The following is a 21,440-nucleotide window of genomic DNA, read 5'->3' as shown; positions in this document are numbered from 1 at the left end:
TAAGTTACTTACAGGAGAAAAAATCTCACCCCTAGCCCCTCTCTGCCTGAGAATTTGTTATTCTGCCAAGAATTAGAAAGCTCTTTTCAGCTCAGCTAGTTACAGTTGACTGTGAGGCTAGCCCTACATCCTCTGCCTCATACGTACAACTGCCCCTGGCTCCAGCATGGCAAGTTTCAAAATATTGCTTGTGTCTCTCTCTTCGTAAACACAAAGCTAATGGGAGTCTTGCTTTCATAAAAGAGTGTGTAACTCTGATAATGTAATCACATACGTAGATTATACATCCTGCTTTTTATAAAATAGTCACAGGCACCATATGTTTTGTTTAATTGAATATATTTGGCATTAATATTGAGATTTCTCAGATTTCTCCTTGAGACAAAATAAGTAAAATTCAGTTCCCATGACTCTGAATATACGTGTGGGCTTAATGTCTGTTCACAAGCTGTATTTGTCTATGGAAAACTACAGATTACCGCCATATCATACTTTGGTGCAAAGTGTTTGGACCTGATTGTAAAAGGAAAATATTCAATGAATTGGAAGTAAATGAAGCATCATTTCCAATGCTCATGTAATATTGGGAATATGCTCCATTACAATCCAATGGTCATTGACATGAGGCTTCATTATTACACCTTTGGCTACCACAGCGAAACTTGCCATAAGGAAGGCACTTCTGTCCTGGATCCCATCCAACGGACCTGAGGAAGTGGACACTCAATGTGCTCTCACCTCTAAAGAAGCTTGGGGATGTGTGGACTCCAAGGACAGCCATAGGGAAATGCCCGTGGGTATCAATACTAATCAGGGAAGCACAACCCTCGGAGAGAAGAACGTTAAGATGGACAAAAATGGAACATAGAATCTTGTGACGCAAGAACCACAGCATGAAAGGTTGTGCCAAGTCATCCAGAAATAATCATGGTACAGACAGACATGGGCTGCTTGCCAGCACAAGCAGGGAGAATTTCTATTTTCACTAAGTGAGGGAAGGCAATGGCTTGTTTAAAAGCATATTAAGTGTTGTAAAATTTCGGAATATTCTACGGGTCATGGGTACTTTCAGCAATGTGTCTGCTATAGGAATGACTATGTATACATAGTCCTGACCGAAGCTGACTGGGGCTCTACATTCATACTCCCAGACTTGCTCCCTGGATGGATGTGTTTTGTAATTCCTCAGACTTAGCTACAAAATCTAATCCTTTAAAAACCCCCTCTTCTAGTGCAGAGATAACGTGTTATCTGAGAGACAGGCCTGACTATAAGTTCTGTGTGATTGCTGCTGAGTGCACGCACTCTTCTGTGGCCCCACACTTAGATACTGTATTAGGCTCTTATCTCTAATCTGTACTCAATGATTCCAGTTGCCCATAATGAGAGTATCAAGCTCCAAGCTCCAAAATTTAGAAAAGGAGAAGGAAAATCTCTGAAACTTGAGCCAGCAAAACGTAGTGAAAAACAGAATCACTCGTGACTCAGGGTGATGAGAAAAATCAGGGAAGTTTGTCTCCTGTTATTGTATGAGAAATTAAATGACACCTAAAAATAATTTAGACGGCAGGGGTCAATCCCTTGTTTCTGTTTTGACACTCCAGTGCTCAGTCTAATTGTTGTTTGTCTAATTGGTGGTGGCCGTTCATTAAGGGCTGTCAGCATGTCAAGGTGAAACTCATTGAGCCTGGAAGAGTCATACATGTGCTCTTATTCATGCTTTTGTTTCTGTGACTGATCATTGGGTGTTTAATACCTTTTTGAGACCCGATGAGGATAATTAAAGTAATCGGTTGCTTGTAAACTAATGACAACAGAGATACAGCCTCCTCCTTTGCTGATTGCTGATGGACTTTAGATAATTGATATATTTTCCCTCTGAAATTTGTTCCAGTGTTTTTGTGCATTAGAGCTCAAATTCCATATGCTGGACACACAAACAGCAAGGTTGATGAACATATGTCAACTGCATTGATGTGACTACTGTCTTTGTTTCTACTAATGATCTCAGGAGTAATGTCCAGGAGTTAATTAAGGCCCCTGCTTAGTAGATAACATTTATTTTCTATATTTTAAACTGCTCACAAACCAAATGAGAAAACAGTCAGCAGATTGAGTCAGTGCTTGCTTGTTACTTCAGACGTTGTGTATCTTATGCAGCTAATCTATGGGCTCATATCTACATAGGCCATTTGGATAAATAAATCGGTGTCAAGTTACCTCAGTGAAATTTAGGATTCTGCATTTCAATTGTTTTTCCTTGCAGTGAATTTCCTTTCTTTTTTGACAATGAAATTTTAAACTCAGAAAATAAGTAACATGGGCCAATGTGATAAAAGATGTTCTGGCACCTTGTACTGCAAATCAGTGACACAAAGGCCTTTTGGCAACAAAAGTAAATGCTCAAATAAATACTGAGACTTGGCATTGAGGTTCAGAGTTTGCACTTCATAGTAAGACCCTTGGAGCAATTTGCTTAATCCTGACTGTGTAAACTGGATTTAGAAATGTCCAATTTGTAAGTCAGATGGCAGGATAAATGGATTTCTACTCACCAGGGATGTGGAAGAATTCAGTGAACTTCAATAAAGATAACATTTACCTAGATATTCTGAAATTCTTATGTATTTTTTGCAGAATTTAAGAAAAATTGGAAGAAGAGAAGACATTTAAATCAGAAAACTTGGGTCATGATATCATGGAACTGAGTTTTAAGAGAGGTGGTGAAAGTGGGAATGAGGCACAAGTGTACATCTTGTGAAAAAGGAAAATTTCATGGTGATCTATGTCAAAGTGGATAAGAGTGCCATAGATCTTAATCCCACCACTGGGATGTTGGCTATTTAGGAACTTGGAGAAAGCTGGAGATGACAGCAGGAATGAGAGGAGGATGGAGATTGAGACAAGGACAAGAGATAGGCAATTCATTTGAGAAATAGAATCTGAAGTGATCACTGAGCCTGCAGGTGAGATCCTAAGAAAAGCCGACAGCTTCCCTTAGCTGGAGATCCCAGAGATTTGAGGCTGTTGTCATAGGGATAATAACTGACACAATGAGACAGAATGAGCTCCGTGGGAAGTTCTGAGGAGAGAATCAGAGGATTAAGTTACATTACCTGGGGAGCCATTAACTTAGTCCAAATTTACAATACTCTGTATCAGTTTAGTTCAGTAATTTACATACAATTCCAAGATTTGTTCCATTTATGTTGGAAATTTATAAGAAAATAATAAGACAGGTAAACACACAAAGTTTTTGCTGTCTTCTTGGTAAAAGAACCACAGGAATTATTAATGGATCCTCATTGTATCCTTAAGTTTCTACACTTCCATTTTCTTTACGTTTCTTCATTTGCTGCTCTTTTATAAAAGTCCACTGTTCAGAATCCAATGCACAGGATCCAAGACTGTGAAGGAAACACTTGTATTTTTAAACCATACACTATTCTAAGCTGTGTCTCCCTTGCCTTTCACAGCACTTCAGCTATATGTTGTTTTATTCCCTTGCCTGTGAGCCTCTTCTCTCCTTCCAGACTGGCCAAGAACAAGTGTCTGAGTTCTACTCCATTTGCTTTGTAAGAAGGAAGAGCTGCATTTTAAGTGTCTAAATGATGTTCATTCTATGCCACGTGGTAAGAACTTGACTAAACCTAGGATGATCAATTTCACATTATCCCTCATTTGATAAAAGTTTCACAGCAAATGGAATGAGTGGAAAATAACACAATTTTTCTCCACAACTTTCCTGAAAATGGCGCATGTTTTTGAGAGATCCAAAGAAGTGGTCCTCTTAAAGTTTCATAGCACATAACTCAGCAGAGAAAGATCATTTGAAGACTTTTACAGCACTCTTACTTGATGCTTTTCTCCATTCAGTAGAAAAATAGCCTTTTTTTTTTTTTTTAAATTTCTCACTGAATCTTTTCACTGAAAACAACACTCAGGATTTCTGTGGCAACAGTGATGTTATCTGCTAGTCATTTTCTTCTGAAACAGAAGACATCTCTGGGAAGGAAATTTAAAGTTCTGTTAAACCGCTCACTTTAAAAGCTTTCAGGAGGTATCATTATTAGTAAAAACTAAGACGAAAGTAGATCCCCAGATGAAATGTGCCCTGACCATTAAGGTAACTCATATTCCTTATCTACTATTATAAATCTAGTTTTTAGACTAAGCTTAAACAGCCATTCACATGGCCTAGCTATTGGTGGCTTTTCAGAATGATTGTGGTTTAGCAAATAAAGCCGTGGAAAAATATTTTTTTCTTAAAGATGCTTGATTCAAAATGTACTTATTTATTATTTTAATGTATTGAATGACACAAAAGTAAAGAAAATTGAACTTCAAGTTTTCCTGTAGGATCATAAGCATGTGAAAACCTTTGAAGTTGTTTTAGCACATCTACTTCATATAAATATATATATATATATATATATATATATTATATATATATATATATGTGTGTGCCTTTAGTATAGTGAACATTTTCCTTTTACTTCTGTATGAAATAATGTGAACTTAGGTTTGTATGCTGCAGAAATATGATGCTATCATAGCCTCCATTCAAGTTGGTCGGCTGTGAGATCCATTCACTCTGAGCCTGACAAGCAAAGACAATGTGATAATACAAGCTGTACAGGGCTCCTTTCCTCCCAAGGTACAGGCTTCAGCAAAGAAGGCAAACATGCCACTATACAATGTAAAGAAAAGCTTGATTAAAAAAAAAAAAGAAAAGAAAAGCTTGATTTAATGCAGCCACTCCCTCTAGTCTACAGAACACCTCATCCACTGACATCACTATGTTGGTCCCTGAGGTGGATCATTTATTTCACGAAGGGCAGCTTTATTTTTAAAGTATACAATTCTGTACAGTTATAACTTAAACATTTCAAGAAAAAAAAAATAGTGGGTTTTGGAGGGGGAAGAGTATAATTTCATTTTGTCAATCCATTGAAACTCTTAGTAAAGTGAGATAGGATTATGTTATTATTCTTCCTTTCATGCCCTTGAATCATGTTAGTGAGCAGTGAGAAAATTTGGTTTGATGTCCCCTAATCCTCACTAAACTTCTGATACAAAATCTACCAAGACATAGACAGTGTTTAAGGATTAACTGAGTAGTGGTTTTTACAGATGTTCATGAAATGTCATTTTCATTGCTAGAGATATTTTTTTTATAAAATGCTTTAGAGAAATGTCCAAAGTTACTATGCATTATTATTTTTACAAGTGAATGAACACAACAAAAATAAGTTTTTTATCACGACTAGATAATAATACTTCCTACTGAAATTCTGCATGGCCTTTGCTGTGAACTGTAATGGATGCTTTCTACAGATTTGATATGTTTTTTAAATCAAAATTTTATTTTTTTATATCCACTGAAATGAATATTCTAAATTTACCTGACTGATTAATGAATTATGAGTTTAATTATATAATTTATAATGAATTATACATTTACTTGACTGATTCAGGTAAATATTGATGGGAAACATGATAAGTTCATATTTAGAACTGTGGAGAGCATGTGGCTTCAGTGGATTAACCTGCTGAGCTTGGAAGGTGTGGGCATTTCAAGGATATGCTATGTATGTATGAAGTGTGCCACTAAGAATGACTTTTAGTTAATGTATGGTAAGAGAACCGGACTCAGTGATGATTCTCGCCATCTACCATGCTTGAGACAGTTTGTTGTTGCTGTTGGCAGTATGCCACTGGCTATGCCAGGCTAGCAGGTTGGGCATCTCCAGTCTCTAACACTCAGCTCCCTGGAAGACTTTTGGGCTTATACACATGTGCTGCCAGGTTTAGCCTTACATGGCTTCTGGGCCTCACACGGGCACTGCAAGCACTTCACCATGGAGCCATCCCTCCCACCCCTAGTCAGTTTCTACATGCATGCTCATCTCATGAAGCTAAAGAATCTAACACATTTGTCTTATGATAATTATTATTATCATTTTATTTATAATTTAGCCATTCTTCTTTCACAGAACTGTCTGGACTATAATAATATTTCTGTTATTTATAATTGCCACATTAACTATACACAGAAAGGAATTTGTATCCAATGTAAACAAGGATTCTCAATTTTCATTTTGGCTTTATGATAAAAAAATCAAGCTAGAAAATCTGTTTAGTGTTGTAAGCAAATTTATAAAAGCTGAATATTTTAAAACATATAACGTGTTACAATGTTAGTGATGAAGGGGATGGCAACTTTTAGAGACTAACTCAGGTCTTTTTTGTACTTATGGTCATTGAGATTAAAGTCACGAACAAGAATTTTCAGAATATATGACTTTTAGTGTAAAATAGAAGGCCCGGATGTGACCAGTCCATTTAGAGTTTTTCATGGCCATTAAATTGATGTCACTAGTTTTTAGAAAGCTACACGTTATTATAAAATTCAATGTGTTTGATACTGTTTCATTTTGTTGTATTTTCTAAAGCCAATGCAATTTTAACCCATGACACAGTATTATAAATATGATAAGAAACTAAATATCAAAGATATCTTTCCAGAAATAGGGATCACTTTTTTCACAATAAGGCAGGTCTGTCTAAACCATGAAGACCTCTGATTTGGTGGCAAATCTCTCTTTAAAGAATGTCTCCCAACATTAAGATGGAGCAAATTGATGTGAGATTTGACTGGATGGATATATTAGAATATATATATATATATATATATATATATATATATATATATATATTCTAACACATACATAAAGGTTTATCTTTAATGATATATAAGTAATCTATAAATTCCCATATGTCTGCTCTTGTATTCAATCACCTAAAGATACGGATTGTGAGTTACACAGAGAGCTGTGCTTCAGCTGGAAGGGATGTTTTTTACCTGTCACGAGGGCTACCTGCTTGAGCAAGTTGAATGTCTTCAATATATTCAGGCAAAAAAATATATATAATATTCACATAAGTGAATAAAACTCACTTAGTGAAGACACTGAAGAGGAAAAGACAGAGGAGACAGAAGTAGAGAATGTATTGAGAGTTTTAATATACCCAGCAATTTCTTTTAACAATGAGAACTGAAGTATAATTAATAAATTCAGGGAAACATTACTATGAATCTTAATTTTCTTCCGTTCACTGTGACCAAAGAAGAAAAATTTGCAAACATTTATTTCCTTTACTTTTTAAATCATGAATGAAATAATTGCTCGTAAGAGATACAGCCATATGTTGCCAGGTTTTCTTAGCCTAAAATTATTATCAGATAATTCAGAGGCCGTGGAAGATGGCTTTGCTGGGAAAGTGCTTGCCTCACAACATGATGTCCTGAATGCAGAGCCTCAGCTCTCGAGTAAAATGCTGGGCAATGCGGCATGTGAATGCCTACCCTGTGCTGGTGGGTCACAGCATGGCACATCGCTGGAACTCACCTGCCATCCCCCACAACTCAAAGCTAAGGCAACAACACACAGAACTAGAAGTTAGTGTCTGGCAAATTGAGGTTTTATACTCTCAAAAGACCTAAGAAAGTGAGGGAATACATGAGAGAAAGTCTCCCTGGAATCTCAGAGTGGGCAGGGTTGGGATACTGTTGTTCTCAGTTGTATTGTTCTCCATCATAGAGTAAGGATTTGATCAAATTTATCTTTAGTAGCTACGACTTCCATATTCCAGGAAACTAAGTAATAGGGACCTGTTGGTACCATATTATGAAACTGGATAGTTTTGACAATTAAAAGTTACCCACCTAGTTGATAAAAATAATCATAAAAATTGTGTTTTTTAATTGCCTATTCATTTTCTATAAAATTTGTTAATTTGGAGACTGCTTGTGAAATACCATACTTAAAAAGTAATATTTCCGTATCTCTAACTTGACATTGCTTCTAGATTAAGCCCACCTTTGATTAATGCCATATTACAGTCTATTTCAGAATAACACCATCTTTTTATCCTTTCTTCTCCAGTATGAGAAGCACACTGTGGTTTAGTCTTCCTGAAATAAAATAACTAAAAGTTGCAAGGATTGATATAACAGAGTGAATCATGATTTTCATCCTGTTGCTAATTATTTCAATTCATTGATCAACGTGGCAAAGGGTCACTTTTCTTTCACTGAGAAAAATGTTGAATTGGCTTTATTTTGATGGCAGAATATAAAGCTATCAATGGCTGGAGCTAAATGTATCAAACAATAAAGCAATAATGTAAAAATTCTTCTCAGCAAGAGAAACTCTTGTCAATTTTTTCAATATTTGTTGGGCTGGACCTGAAAAGAATATTTGTAATGGTTTACACTGAATACTTAGTATACTAATGACCAACTAGGCTTTAGTCTATAATCCATCTCTCTAGGCATCTATCAACCATCTTTCTATCATCTAATTATCTATCTGTAATCTATCATCTATCTGTTTCTTTTAGGCTATGCTATGGAAAAACACAAATGAAATGTTCATATTTGATTTACACCACACAAATGAGATAAACAATCACATTAGTAGTAGCTGAAAAATATCTTTTATCTTTCATTTCTGAAATAACATCTCTTATTTTACTGTCAGGAAATCTTCACTAAACCATATCATGTTATTATAGTCATCAAACTCGGATGGAAATAATGTCACAGTATTCACCTATTCACTTAAGCACTGCCATAACTATAGTCACCTTCCTGTATTAATTTTACTAAAATGATTGCTTATGGGAGACTACTTTGCTTGAACAAACATGATTACCACAAACTTGGATGAGCAAATACATATATTTTAAGACAGAAAAAAATAGACACTCTGAAAATTTTGCTCTAGGGAAAAAAACTTCACCCTCTGCTTCTAATTTGTAATGGAGTTCCTATCGGAAAACCTCAGGATATTTTGGAAGGCATTGCTTGACCTGTGGAGGTTTTATTAGTGGTTTGTTTTGAGAATGAAAACTAAAGCTATGTTCCAGGAAATGCTACCTTTCTATTGAAGAGCAAGGCAAGGGCATTTTACTTAGAAACCCTTGAAGTGAAAACAAGAAGCATGCTTCAGGATGCTTGGTTGTCCTTATTTTATCATGCGACTTGCATCACTCCTGAGAACAAAAGTTGCATAGCTCTTGAGTCGTTACTGACCCAATATAGCAAAATGTAATAGGATGCATGGGTTATGAATTATATTTCACTTGCACAACATTTAAAGAACTAACAAAGCACTCAAATTCAGGGGAGTAATAATTTCAAAAAAAAAAAAAACCATGAGAAAGCCTCTGAGGAGCGGGAATTATTCATTATGTAAATTGGGGTCCCCTGGATAGTGGACAGGAGCACATCTCTTGATGTGACTGCGGGATGCTTGGATATAGCTTAGTCTAAATGCATGGTGTTGTCTGCTTGGGAACTCAGTATTGGAGTTTCTTCTACCTGTCCCCTGCTACCCTTCTCCAAAGAAACCAGAGGGTTTTGACTTTCAGAACTATCATGGGCACTCACCTGCCTGCCAGAAAACCTGGACAAATTCAGAAACGTCGGGCTCTTGAGAGAGTCTGTCTCAAAGACAAGGAGAAGGGAAGATAAAGAATAGTGCCTACATAACTTCTGCCCCACGAGCACACACAAAGACATGTGAACATGCACATGAGCACCCACATCCGTCTGCACACAAACATGCAATGCGTGTGCGTACGCTTACATGTGTGTGCACACACAGTTAAATAAAAGAAATGAAGCCTCCCAAAGCTTGCGTGTTGGTACATGTACCGAAACTGGAAAATACAGAGATTGGTTTGTGCTCATTTAATAGATGGCATACATATTTATGAAACCTTCCACATTCAAGGGCACTCTGGAGGGGTCTGATGAGTCACCTTGAAAACCAAGGCAGGTGTTTAAAAATTTAATTATGGGTAGTGGCATTTAGGTAATTATTTTATTGAGGTCAAGTCTAGAAGATATTTTTTAAATACTCTAAATACCGTGTACAAGCTATCTTCTGTTGATATTCAAGGATGTCTGGTATATTATAGGTGACAGATCTTGAGTTTCCTTTCTTTCCCTACAATCAGTTATTGGGAAGTCATAGGACAATCCCACAGCTGACTTTCCTCATTTGGATATCATCTTTGGGAGCCCCAGTTTTTCTTTCATGATAGCTAAGGTGAATTTAATACAACATTTTAATTATGATGTGACTTCTCAATTAATGATTGAGAAATGTAAAGATAATAGATTTGCTGTCAGCTACAAGGGCACTCTGAATTCTGTAGCTGTTGTTCTATTTGCTCCCCTATCTGGTCAACAGGCAGGGCTGCATATTTCACGTTATGTGTGTATTACTAGCACTGCCTTAAAATCAAGGTAGTTTGTTTGAAATCTGGAGAAAAGAAGTTGTGGGCCAATACCAACATAGGCATCTCAAATGGATACAGAAATGAAAAATAAACAAATATTGTTGGGCAGAGTCTGTCAATGAGCTTTGGTGAATGTTTTTTTTTTTGCATCACAGCACATAGCCATTTTCTTTCTACACAAAACTGAATCCATTATTATTTGATATGGGCATATCTCAGGAAAAAGCTTGTTAGCAATGCATATTTACACATTTTAAGTCTGCAGTCACATCTGGTTTCTATGATCACAACATCTTTATGTTCTATCTTTTATACTTAGGGCCACAAAATATGTTAAAACTCTGTACATTCCACTATTTTGTAGCCTTCTGTGTGATAAGCACTCCTCTCCCTATAGACAGAGCAGTGTGTCATTCCTGCTGAGGTCTGTGGACATCTCAACCTATGCTTGTCTTGTCACCTAACTGAGACACTTTTTATTTTTTTATTTTCTTTATTTATTAATACAGTTTATTCACTTTGTATCCCAGCTGAAGGCCCTTCCCTCATTCCCTCCCAATCCTGCCCTCCCTCCCATGCCTCTCTCCAAGTCCACTGATAGGGGAGGTCCTCTCCTTCCATCTGACCCTTGTCTATCAGGTCTCATCAGGACTGCCTGAATTGTCTTTCTCTGTGCCCTGTTAAGGTTTCTCCCCCCTCAGAGGGAGGAGATCAAAGAACCAGCCACTGAGTTCATGTCAGAGACAGCCCCTGTTCCCGTTAGGTGGGATCCCACTTGGATACAGAGCTGCCATGGGCTACATCTGTGCAGGAGTTCTAGGTTATCTACATGCACGGTCCTTTTCAATCCTAGTGAACTTAAAATTTTTCATAATTTTAAGGGCCGGACTTCTCTGAAAATGTAATGGAAAATATATCACACACCATAACTATCACTACACTATACTCACTCACCCACAAACACGCAGTTTTTATATACAATTAAAATAATACATGGAGTTACTTGAGATTTATTTATCGGCTCTCTCATAGAGCTGTAAATTTGTACTGCCATAATTTAAGGGCACTCATATGGAATCCTCACACTTTCAAATACACCTTAAAATTTAGGTTTTAGCTTTATTAATTACTTCTATATATCTTCCTTTTAATCTATTTTTGTCTGAATGATGAGAAATTTCTCATTTTATTCTCTGCTCTAGTTAACTGTTGCAGGCCTGATAATTGCATGTAATGTCTAAAATTATAAATGAGGAAAAGGTTCTGTAACACATTACTACTTTCAGGGCACAGTATGTATGATGTATACCCCACATTGCTGTTATAGAGATTGTGGCTCTCTGTCTAAACACACCACAGTTATTAAATCAGCTTTAAAATTCTGCCCTGCAATTTTTGCTGGAGGCACCCAGTGCTTGTAATAAACAGTTTTGTTGGATCTGATGAAATGAAACTGGTAGTTTGCAACCATTAATATATATATATATATATATATTCATATTCTCTTGAATATATATATATTCATATATTCTCTTCTGAAGGTAAACTCATGACCAAATTAAATTCTGTTTATTAAATTAAAATATGTATTTTAATTGACTTAAAAGTGGATTAGAATTACAGTGACACACATTGCCTCTTTTTACAGATCAGAAATAGGCAAACTTAGGTGATAGCACCACAAGTTGTATTAGCAAAATATAAGATGCTCCACTATAGGTCACTAGGATTACTTTCTCTGAGTGGCTGTTGTTTTTAGAATAGCCTTTTAGTTCATCTGGAAGATGTCCTCTGCAATACAGTAGTACGGTATCTAAAACAGTGATTGAAAGTCAAAAGCATGTAGACATCCACTAAGATCACTGGCTGTTCTACCAGAAGACAGGAGCTTGTTTCCCAATGCCCATGTTGGCTGGATCACAACTGACTGCAACTCTAGATCCATGGCAAGCACAGGCAGATAGATAAATAATCAAATAAGTCTGCAAAAAAATACCCAAAACTATCCAACGTAGAACATACAATTGTGATCTTAAATATGACTAGATCTCATACATCATCAGTTATTTAATGGTTCAATTTTTATCTCACCGAAAGACTATAATTGGTGCGTTGTTAGAATATTTACTGTTGCTACCGCTCAACATCTGGATGTTTTAGATCGTGGTTTCATAGGACCAACTCACGGCCCTGAGGGAGGGCATACTGCCCTCATCACAGAAAAGTCAGTGGCATAATGATTGGTGAATATAGATCAAAAAGCAAGAGAGGTACCTAGAGACATTCAGAGGCCACACCATTCATGATAGAACAATTCACCTTTGCAAAACTTGGCTCAGACTGTAAGAACAGCAACAGACTCTTCCCAGGATGATACTCAGAGTCACCTAACTATTCCTTGGTAGATCACATATCTTACAGGTCACCAATATCATAGTTTTAACACCTTGGAGACCATTATTTCGACACATCTCTGCTTGGAGGACAGATCACATTCAGATAAAACCAGAGCCTATCAAATTTATCCTACCAAATTCTATCTGTATTTGCATTGAGATACAAAATAGATTTTTTTTAATTTTTCTACTATAACACTATTTATTAAGGTTTTTATCATTTATCTATCTATCTATCTATCTATCTATTTATTTGTTTTTTTGTTTATTTATTTATTTTTTGACTGACTGACTGACTGACTGACTTTTGCACAGATGGTCATTTTACTGCACCTCAAATTCTGTCTGCATGGAGAATTAAAGTCACACATCTCAGACTACCTTGAAACTTTACTAGCCACGTCCTGTACCTCTCTGACTGAAAAATGTGTTATGTACACTGTCTGGTTTCTCTGTGCTTTGCTCCCAATGTTGGGCTTGTCCACATGGTTTGCTCTCCCACTAAACTGTAAATATTGACAGAACAAGAAATCAGTCTGTCCTATTCACCTCAGTCCTCATTTCAACATGTTGATTTCTCCTGGGATGCTCGGGGCAGGGATACCTTGTTCTTTACTCTTACTTGCCATCTTATGGAACATGTTAAGTTTGACGAGTAAGATTAACGTTAATTTACTGTTGCATGGCCTCATTATTACAAAAAGAAGCTGGGTGATTTAGAGATGTTTAAAAAAAACAACACAATAAAATGTATATAAAACAGCAGTACCTGTTAAACCTTTGAAAATGTTTAACCCTATGAGTATGAATCTAAATGAAACATACATTACAGATAAGAAAGTTGCTGAGCTTGTCTTCATTGCATCATGTTTTGTAGGATCTCGCCTTCGCCAAGAAGACTTCCCCCCCCGGATTGTTGAACACCCTTCTGATGTCATCGTCTCCAAGGGAGAGCCCACCACCCTGAACTGTAAAGCAGAGGGCCGACCCACTCCCACTATCGAATGGTACAAGGATGCTGAGAGGGTGGAGACAGACAAGGATGATCCCAGGTCCCACAGGATGCTTCTGCCCAGCGGATCCTTATTCTTTTTGCGAATTGTGCATGGGCGCAGAAGTAAACCGGATGAAGGGAGCTACGTTTGCGTTGCAAGGAACTATCTTGGTGAAGCAGTGAGTCGGAATGCATCTCTGGAAGTGGCATGTAAGTAAACCCTTACGGGCCTCGTGTGCACACTCACTCTGCTTCACCTTAGTAAACTTGGTTGTTCCTCACTGAAGCTTAGAAACTATTGAGCAAAACAACTGAAACGATACACAGCCATTGCTTTTCTGAGGAAATATACTGTCAGTATAGGGGCTGCACAGTTTTATTTACTTAAACTAGTATAAAGTCTGTGCTACTATATTGAAGCAACAGGTAATATATGATGCTACTATTATTCAAATTTTAAACTACTGATGAGATACATAATTGAGTTTCAGTGTTGCTTATGTTAAAATCAAAACTTCACTTATAATGTCATGAAACAAATAAAAAATTCTATATTGCACCTGTTTCCATTACTTACATATATACGTATATATGAAGGTATGCATTTATATGTAACTTTTGAAGTAATACATTGTCTTACTCTTTACGTCATGGTATCTCCCCTTTCTTATACATCAAATTCAGAAAAGCATATGGAGAAGGTAGACTACACCATCAACTAGAATGAGAATTTTATTTTTTATTGTTGACCTTATATAAGAAGAGATAACTATGCTGTGTCAGTTTCTGATTTCTAGTCAGTGTTGACAGTCAAAATAGATAAGAAAGTTCTCTCGTCTTTGCACTTTTTAATATATTTATTTGGCATCCCTGCCTACAATAAAAATAAAGATTTTTAGTGTCTGCCTTTTATTTAAATGTAGACTCCATTGGTTTCATGGATGGTGTATGATAGTTTGCTTTGTCTGAGGATTTGAGTTTGTGTTTTAAGAGCTACAATACATTTTACTGGTAACTTGTTTTAAGAAAATGGTTTATCTGCAGGGAACTGTAAGTAGCATGACAGTAGCTGCTCACTTGTAGAGAAGGTGTATGTCTGCTTAGACATCAGGTCCTTCTGCTAATTAAAATCAACATGTTCTATCTGGTATCTCAGCAGATTACAATGCTTATGTACAATGGGCTGAAACTTGCAACAATATCTCATTGTCTTTGTGCTTAGGTAGACCTTTTGGTGATCAAATCAAACAATTCTTTGTCTAACTGTCTTGGTGATTCTATTGTTCCCGAGCCTCTTGTTCTCTGATTTAGAATTTCATTCTAGAAATCATGAACTAACTGATGTAATAAATATGTAACTCATATAAAAAGTGAGTGGAAGTTCTTAAAATACACATTTTATGAACAAAAACCTTGAAATTCTAACATTTAAAACTTTTTCAAATCATGTGATTTTTCCAGCAAATATCAAGTATTTCCTTTTATGATTAACACAATACTTTAAAAGGTGTTTAAATATAGTTTAGTGGGAAATGAAGTATAAAAACACAACTTTAAGAACATATAGGTTCTGCCTACATTTTCCATTAAAAAATACCAGCTTTCTGAAACATTTTGAGCATATTGAAATATTTCACTGCCAATTTCTATTGCTCCATATCATTTTATTGTAACTATGACTGGCATTGTCCTCCCTTTGTGTATACAATGAAAGTGCATTGTTGCTAAATGACCACAGTATGCAAAATGAGTTAATGGGCATTTCAAGAATGGGTCTTGACTTTTATAACTTTTCCTTTTAGGGGGATTCTTTTTCATGCCTGGGATACTGCAAAGAAATAGACTTACTTTGGATAAGTGAAAACTGAAGAAGTTTTACTTTTTTCATAATGCTTTCTTCTTTCTATCTTTTATTTTATTTTATTTTTTTACACAGCAGCCAAGAACAGCTTTACTGTGACTAATTTCACTTCTGACATTAACATTTACCAAAACTGGCCAGTAATTAATTTGTAGGATAGTAATAACATTTGGTTATGAGTTTTAGTTTGTTAAAATAGGTTCTCAAACAAGCGCAAATTTTATTTATATTTTATCTGGAAAAATTAGTGTCTCCCCTAATTAAGTCATAAATAAATGAATCAAAAACTTAAAAAAAGAACAAAATTAAGGCATGATTATTTCCATGTAACATGACAATGACACATTTTCAAATTTAGAAACAAATAAACTTCAAAAAATGCTTGAATTACTTACAATCTCAAAAGGAAAAAAATCAGAAAGCTGCCAAACTGGGTTTAGCTAGTGAATAAAATTCTTTCTTCTAATGCCATGTCAAGAGTTCATGACTTTTGAAGCTACCCATAATAAAATAATATTCATTTTTTGTTGCTCTTCTTTTTTTGTTAGCTTCCCAACCTTCTTTCTTTTCTTTTGTATTTTAGTACATGAAACTGAAATGCTGAATACAGCAACACTCACTTTTTCTTCTATTAATGTGTTAGGGACAGGATTATAGAAAACGTTCCATCTATTCACAGAATTAAGAATGCCCTTCAGATGACCAACATTTAAATAGTTTATCAAATGGAGAAAACTTACAGCCCATCAGAGGGATAAACAATAGAGTATATGGGAACTTCAGGAAAAATATTAACATATTTCTAGATAAATAACATGAAGAAAGGGGAAGCATCATTTGAGGTCTGATTTTAATATTGTGTGATCGCTTGGGTGGAAAATGAATTTGACATCATCCTGGTATAGAGAATCAAAGTGTTAAAGAATATGCTTGTTGTAGTAAATAAAAATGAGTGTTGGACTATATAATGCTTATCATTAGCCCTATAATTATTGTGGTGGTATTATTTGACCCACTATCACAAACAATAAGGGACAGACACCTGTTACATTTTATAATTGCCTTATTACCTTAAACCAGACAGATATTTCTACTTTTGCTTCACCATCCATCTCCCAGGCCCTATCCAATGCCATCCACCTTAATCATTCCAATCTGGGCTACCTTCCATCTGCAATCCCAAGATACTTGTTTGTATTATTTATCTGGGCCTTTTCATGCCATTCTTGGAGTCTTTCCACCTGGCTCATGTGGTTTCTTCTCCATGCTAAACCATCTTGGAGTTCTCCTTCTTCCTCTCTTCTTGAAAGTCTCTTTACTGTGGTTCTCTTGAACTCAAAAGCCCAGGACCCTTAGCCATGCCTACCCAATTCTGCCCTGCCCAGGTATAGGGCTTTTATCAACCAATCAGGTAAAATGTCTTAGGCAGGTTTACATGACAAGGATAGGTGTAACCAGATTTGAGGTCTAGTAATTAGCATCAAAATAAAGCATCAGATCAAACCCCAACACATGTTTATCTGCTAAGCATCAGTTAGCTTATTAAAGGTTGTTTGGGGAGAATACGTTGGAAAAGTATGTATGTACTGAACTACAAGCTCTAGACTTTATTATTATTATTATTATTATTATTATTATTATTATTATTATTATGTGCAAAGAAGTCTATAAAAATGAACTGGTGATTATAGTAATCGATGATGAATGAATTCAAGAAGAGTTAAACTGTCAAATAATTCAGAAAAGACTTGATCTTGCCTTCTAAACTGGAAAGAGCATTGAAAACTGAGAGAAATAAATGGTTAGACATATACTCGAGAACTTCACATCATACCAATTTAGGGGGAATTTGCAAGACAGTGCGTGTCTTCCAAATATTTTTGTGTCTCAGTATCTGAGTCTGCAGGCTCACCATTCATAACACTGTAGTGCATAGAACGGACAGCTCTGGGAATGAGAGTTAGCTTCAGCTGTGTGCTTTGATATATCAGGGTAAAAAGTACTTCACATTCCATTATAAAATAGCTTCTCTAACTGAGCAAACAAGGCATTCTCAAATAAAGTTTGAAGCCACAAAAATAAATAAAAATAGAGAAAAAAAAAGCCCAGGCAGACTGTCACTGGTGAAAATCCTGAGTCTGTTTGCACATATTAAGCAATAGTTGGTCACGGAAAAAAAAAAAAAAAAGTCAGTGTGGGAGTATTGTGAAGAAGAGCTGTCGGGGTGACAGTGAATGCTGTAGTGGCAAGTAACCATTTTAAAATAATGCACTTGGTGAATAAATGTAGCCTCAGGTCCTAGTAACAGAGGGACAACACAGCAGGTGAAAAGGTGGAGGGATAGCAAGTGTTTGTTTTTCTAGAAGAAAGCTCTGCCTGCTTTATGAGGAAACTGGAGCAACGACATTCCTGACTGTGGGACCATGCAGGGCTGCTCTTCTAAAAGGGAGTTTTGGAAGTGGCTCTTAGCGTCACCCACAACATGAAAGTACCTTCTTTCCACCCTCATTGTGAAAAGACACAATTACTGTACACAGTTATTGTGAAATGTTTAATGATAAAACAATATGGGAAATCTTTGATTCCCTTTATTTCACCTTGATTTTTATATTAAAAGAGAGAAAAAATATGTCTGTCATACCACTGAAGTCAGAATTCTGTTGACAGTTATTTATTTATTTATTTATTTATTTTTAAATCTACTGTCTGTTCCTAGTCTTATACAGTATTTTCTCTCACAACAAAATCATTCATGGCCCAAGTATTGCCACAGAGAGTTGCATCACCCAATTACTGTTTTCTATTGCTGTGTGTATGTGTGTGTGTGTGTGTGTGTGTGTGTGTGTGTGTGTGTATGTGTGTTTGTTGTTTTACTTTTAAGCGTGTATAAGGGCAAATTAGTAGCAATTCAGAAAGTCCTTTCAACTCACTTGAGTTTGAAGCAGTTGTTTAGGCAGAAAGTGATTTTAAATGGAAGGAAAACAGAATCACATGGCTACCAGCAAGAGGCCTGGCACTCATGAAGTTAATAGGTGGTTTTCCAATGGGACCCCCGGGAGCAGCAGACACAGAGGTGCAGATAGGATTTCAGTTCCCGACAAGTGCTGTGGTGTACAGAGCAGAAGGAACACCAAAGCCTTTACAGGGACCCAGCACGGCTGCCTGAGATGCAGCCAGCCTGGTGGCCTCCAGAGGTGGCAGATGTCGCCCCGGGGTGGTAAATATATGACAGCAGCTTGATGTATCGACCAGGGGAAGAGGGGGTGCTGGGCTAAATGAAAATTCATGAAAAATTGATGAAGTCCCCAGATTATTTTTTTACCGTTTCCTTTTCTCAGCACTCCACTAGTGCAGGGGAGAGAGATTAAACGAGGTGCTGAACAGTTTTAATGTCAGGAGGTGGCAGTTCAAAGTTCAGGGTTCACATGGAACTTCCCTGCCTCCATATTGCTTACTTTAAAGGAAAATAGAGAACTTTGCAATTACTTGGTGCTTTGGTACTTAAAGTAGCTAAATATTCAAAACATAGTTTTTTATTTTGGCCCAGAAAAGAGAACATGCATGATTCTTAATTCTATTGGATAATGACTGTGAATTCCATGAGGCAAGGTGGTTTCCTTTTTCCTCACTATTTCTTCATTTACTCCCCCCAGAACCCCCCTTTTACCCTATGTTCTGCATGTATCAAGACTCAGGCTACAGGAGCATAATTCAGAGCAAGAAGAAGCTCTGCATTATTTATAGGTCACAGATTGCCAGGACAGCAAAGCTGTAGGGCACTCCACACCCACAATAGTCTTGTTTGTTTAAGTCTAAGACTACATTGATGTTTGTATCTGTACAAGGAAGCCTGAGTGTATGAATAGCTAGATGGACTGATTTGAGAGGGTTCAAGTGCCTTCAAATTGTTAGCTTCATTACTTCAAGTTGGCAAGTATGGACATTTCATGTGCTTGATATTATTTTGGCTCTGGGCAAAGTTTATCCAGGCAGAATGTTTTTGTTTGTTTTTTTTGTTTGTTTGTTTGTTTTCATAAAGACTGGCTGCAATTTAAATTTAAGAGATTTTACATTTCAACTTTGCAGAACTCCTTGAATTTTTGTTTGTTTGTTTTGTTTATGAGACATGGTTTTGCTATTTACTCCTGGGTGATTACATACTCCCAGCCACCCTACCTCAGCCTCTCAAATGCCACCATATATGGCAAGAATGAAATTATAGTTATATATATCAGCATATATGTAAATATATTTTCAAGGTGTCACCAACAACATGACAATCTAATCAAGAACATTTTGACACTTAAAAGACCTATGCCAATTAACATGCAATTCCCATCCAAGGAAACATTTTCCTGTAGAGGCAATATGTCTCTGTAAACTTGCATGTTGTGTACATTTATAAGTGAAACACTTACTAAGGTAATTTTGTGCCATAACTCATATATTTTAAGACATGTGATTCTAGAACAGCACATCTCTAATTCTCCTTTTGTACACAGATTTTATTTTCCAACAACATAGGTCTTTCTAATTTGACCGAAGGACCCCACAAAAGTTCTGTAATTCCTCTAAGTAGGCTTCACCCCTTTCAGAATGAGTCAGTCTTTATAAACCAGGAGAATTCATGTAAGTCTATTTCTTTCTCTATATAGAGGTTCATAACATCTTGTAATTTGGTTACAAAGGACTTAGGTTAATTATTCTATTGACATATTTAGTACTGAAAATGTTCTTGTTTGTTTGTTTTTCTGAGGAAATTTTAATAGCAAGGCATTGCTAGATGTGTGTTTCTTAGTTAAGAGATACGCCTACCCTTCTTTCTGTTACGAGGGCATGTTTGTTAAAGTTTCAGTAAACATACTGTGTGAGTGAGGATGAATTTCTAGCTTGTAATAGCTTCTGGGAGTTCCCTACTTTTCAGTAGTGTTCCCTTCTAGACATCAACAGTTGACTGGATGATTTAGTTGTTGTAGGCTACTGTTGACAAGATGGCAGAAGAGGTCACACCATATATCTAGAATATATATATATTATATATATATATATATATATATATATATGCATACACACATTATATATATATATATAATTGATTACATTTATCTTGGAAATTTCAACATGTGAAATCATCAGTATGAGTTATAAGCAGCAAGTCTGAATGGTGGGTGCCATGGGAATGGAACATTGCGTATAGTCTCATGTATGGCCTAGAAATTGAGCTTAACTTAGCATCCAAGTATAAAAAGGGATCTTTTTTGTCATCCATACTTCTATCTGGAAATGAGGTCAATTCCAAGATACAGAAGTATTTCTTACCATCTCTAAAGATAGTCATTACATTTTTGTGTGTGGTTCTCTAACATCTAAGTTTCTATAAAGTTTTTTTTTTAAAAAAACCAAATGTGTGCCTATTTGTTTCTTCTGATAGCATAAGACATATTTGATATAAACCACTTTATCTGAATTAGCCTGTTCCATTTCCTTTTTTTTTTCTTGCCCTATCCATATTGAATGGGAACATTAAATGTTTCTCATAACTCATTTTCAAAGTCTTTATTGTTTTTTTTTTTCCACAGCTGTTAGGAGTAAGGTTTCACACCTCTTATGTCATTTTCTTAAAGCTGTATTTTCAGCCACTGGCATTCACCATCCAATGTAGTGGAGACACAATGCCCGAGCAGGGCTTGCTCAAGGAGTTAAGAGTGGTCACAGACTGCTTCTGCATTACTACGTGTTAAGGGAGGCCAAAAAAAAGAAAAAAAGAAAGAAAAAGAAAGAAAGAAAGAAAGGAAGGAAGGAAGAAAGGAAGGAAAGAAGAAAGAAAAGAAGGAAGGAAGGAAGGAAGGAAGGAAGGAAGGAAGGAAGGAAGGAA

General features: G+C 36.2%; 1 protein-coding gene across 9 annotated transcripts in view; it reads left to right on the top strand.

Annotated features, from left to right (window-relative positions):
- Nucleotides 1–21,440, top strand: part of Robo2 (roundabout guidance receptor 2) — a 526,320-nt gene that overhangs the window by 39,093 nt on the left and 465,787 nt on the right. For all 9 annotated transcript variants that reach the window (XM_055617835.1, XM_055617833.1, XM_055617832.1 and 6 more), the window contains exon 2: nucleotides 13,588–13,914. In XM_055617835.1, the coding sequence (XP_055473810.1) occupies nucleotides 13,588–13,914 (327 nt within the window). The remainder of the gene's footprint in view (nucleotides 1–13,587; nucleotides 13,915–21,440) is intronic.

This window comes from Psammomys obesus, unplaced genomic scaffold (assembly GCF_907164565.1).
Source record: "Psammomys obesus unplaced genomic scaffold, mPsaObe1.curated_primary_1811, whole genome shotgun sequence".
NCBI lineage: Eukaryota > Metazoa > Chordata > Mammalia > Rodentia > Muridae > Psammomys > Psammomys obesus.
Note: the sequence above shows the minus strand (reverse complement) of the source record. Positions and strands in the feature narration are given on the sequence as shown.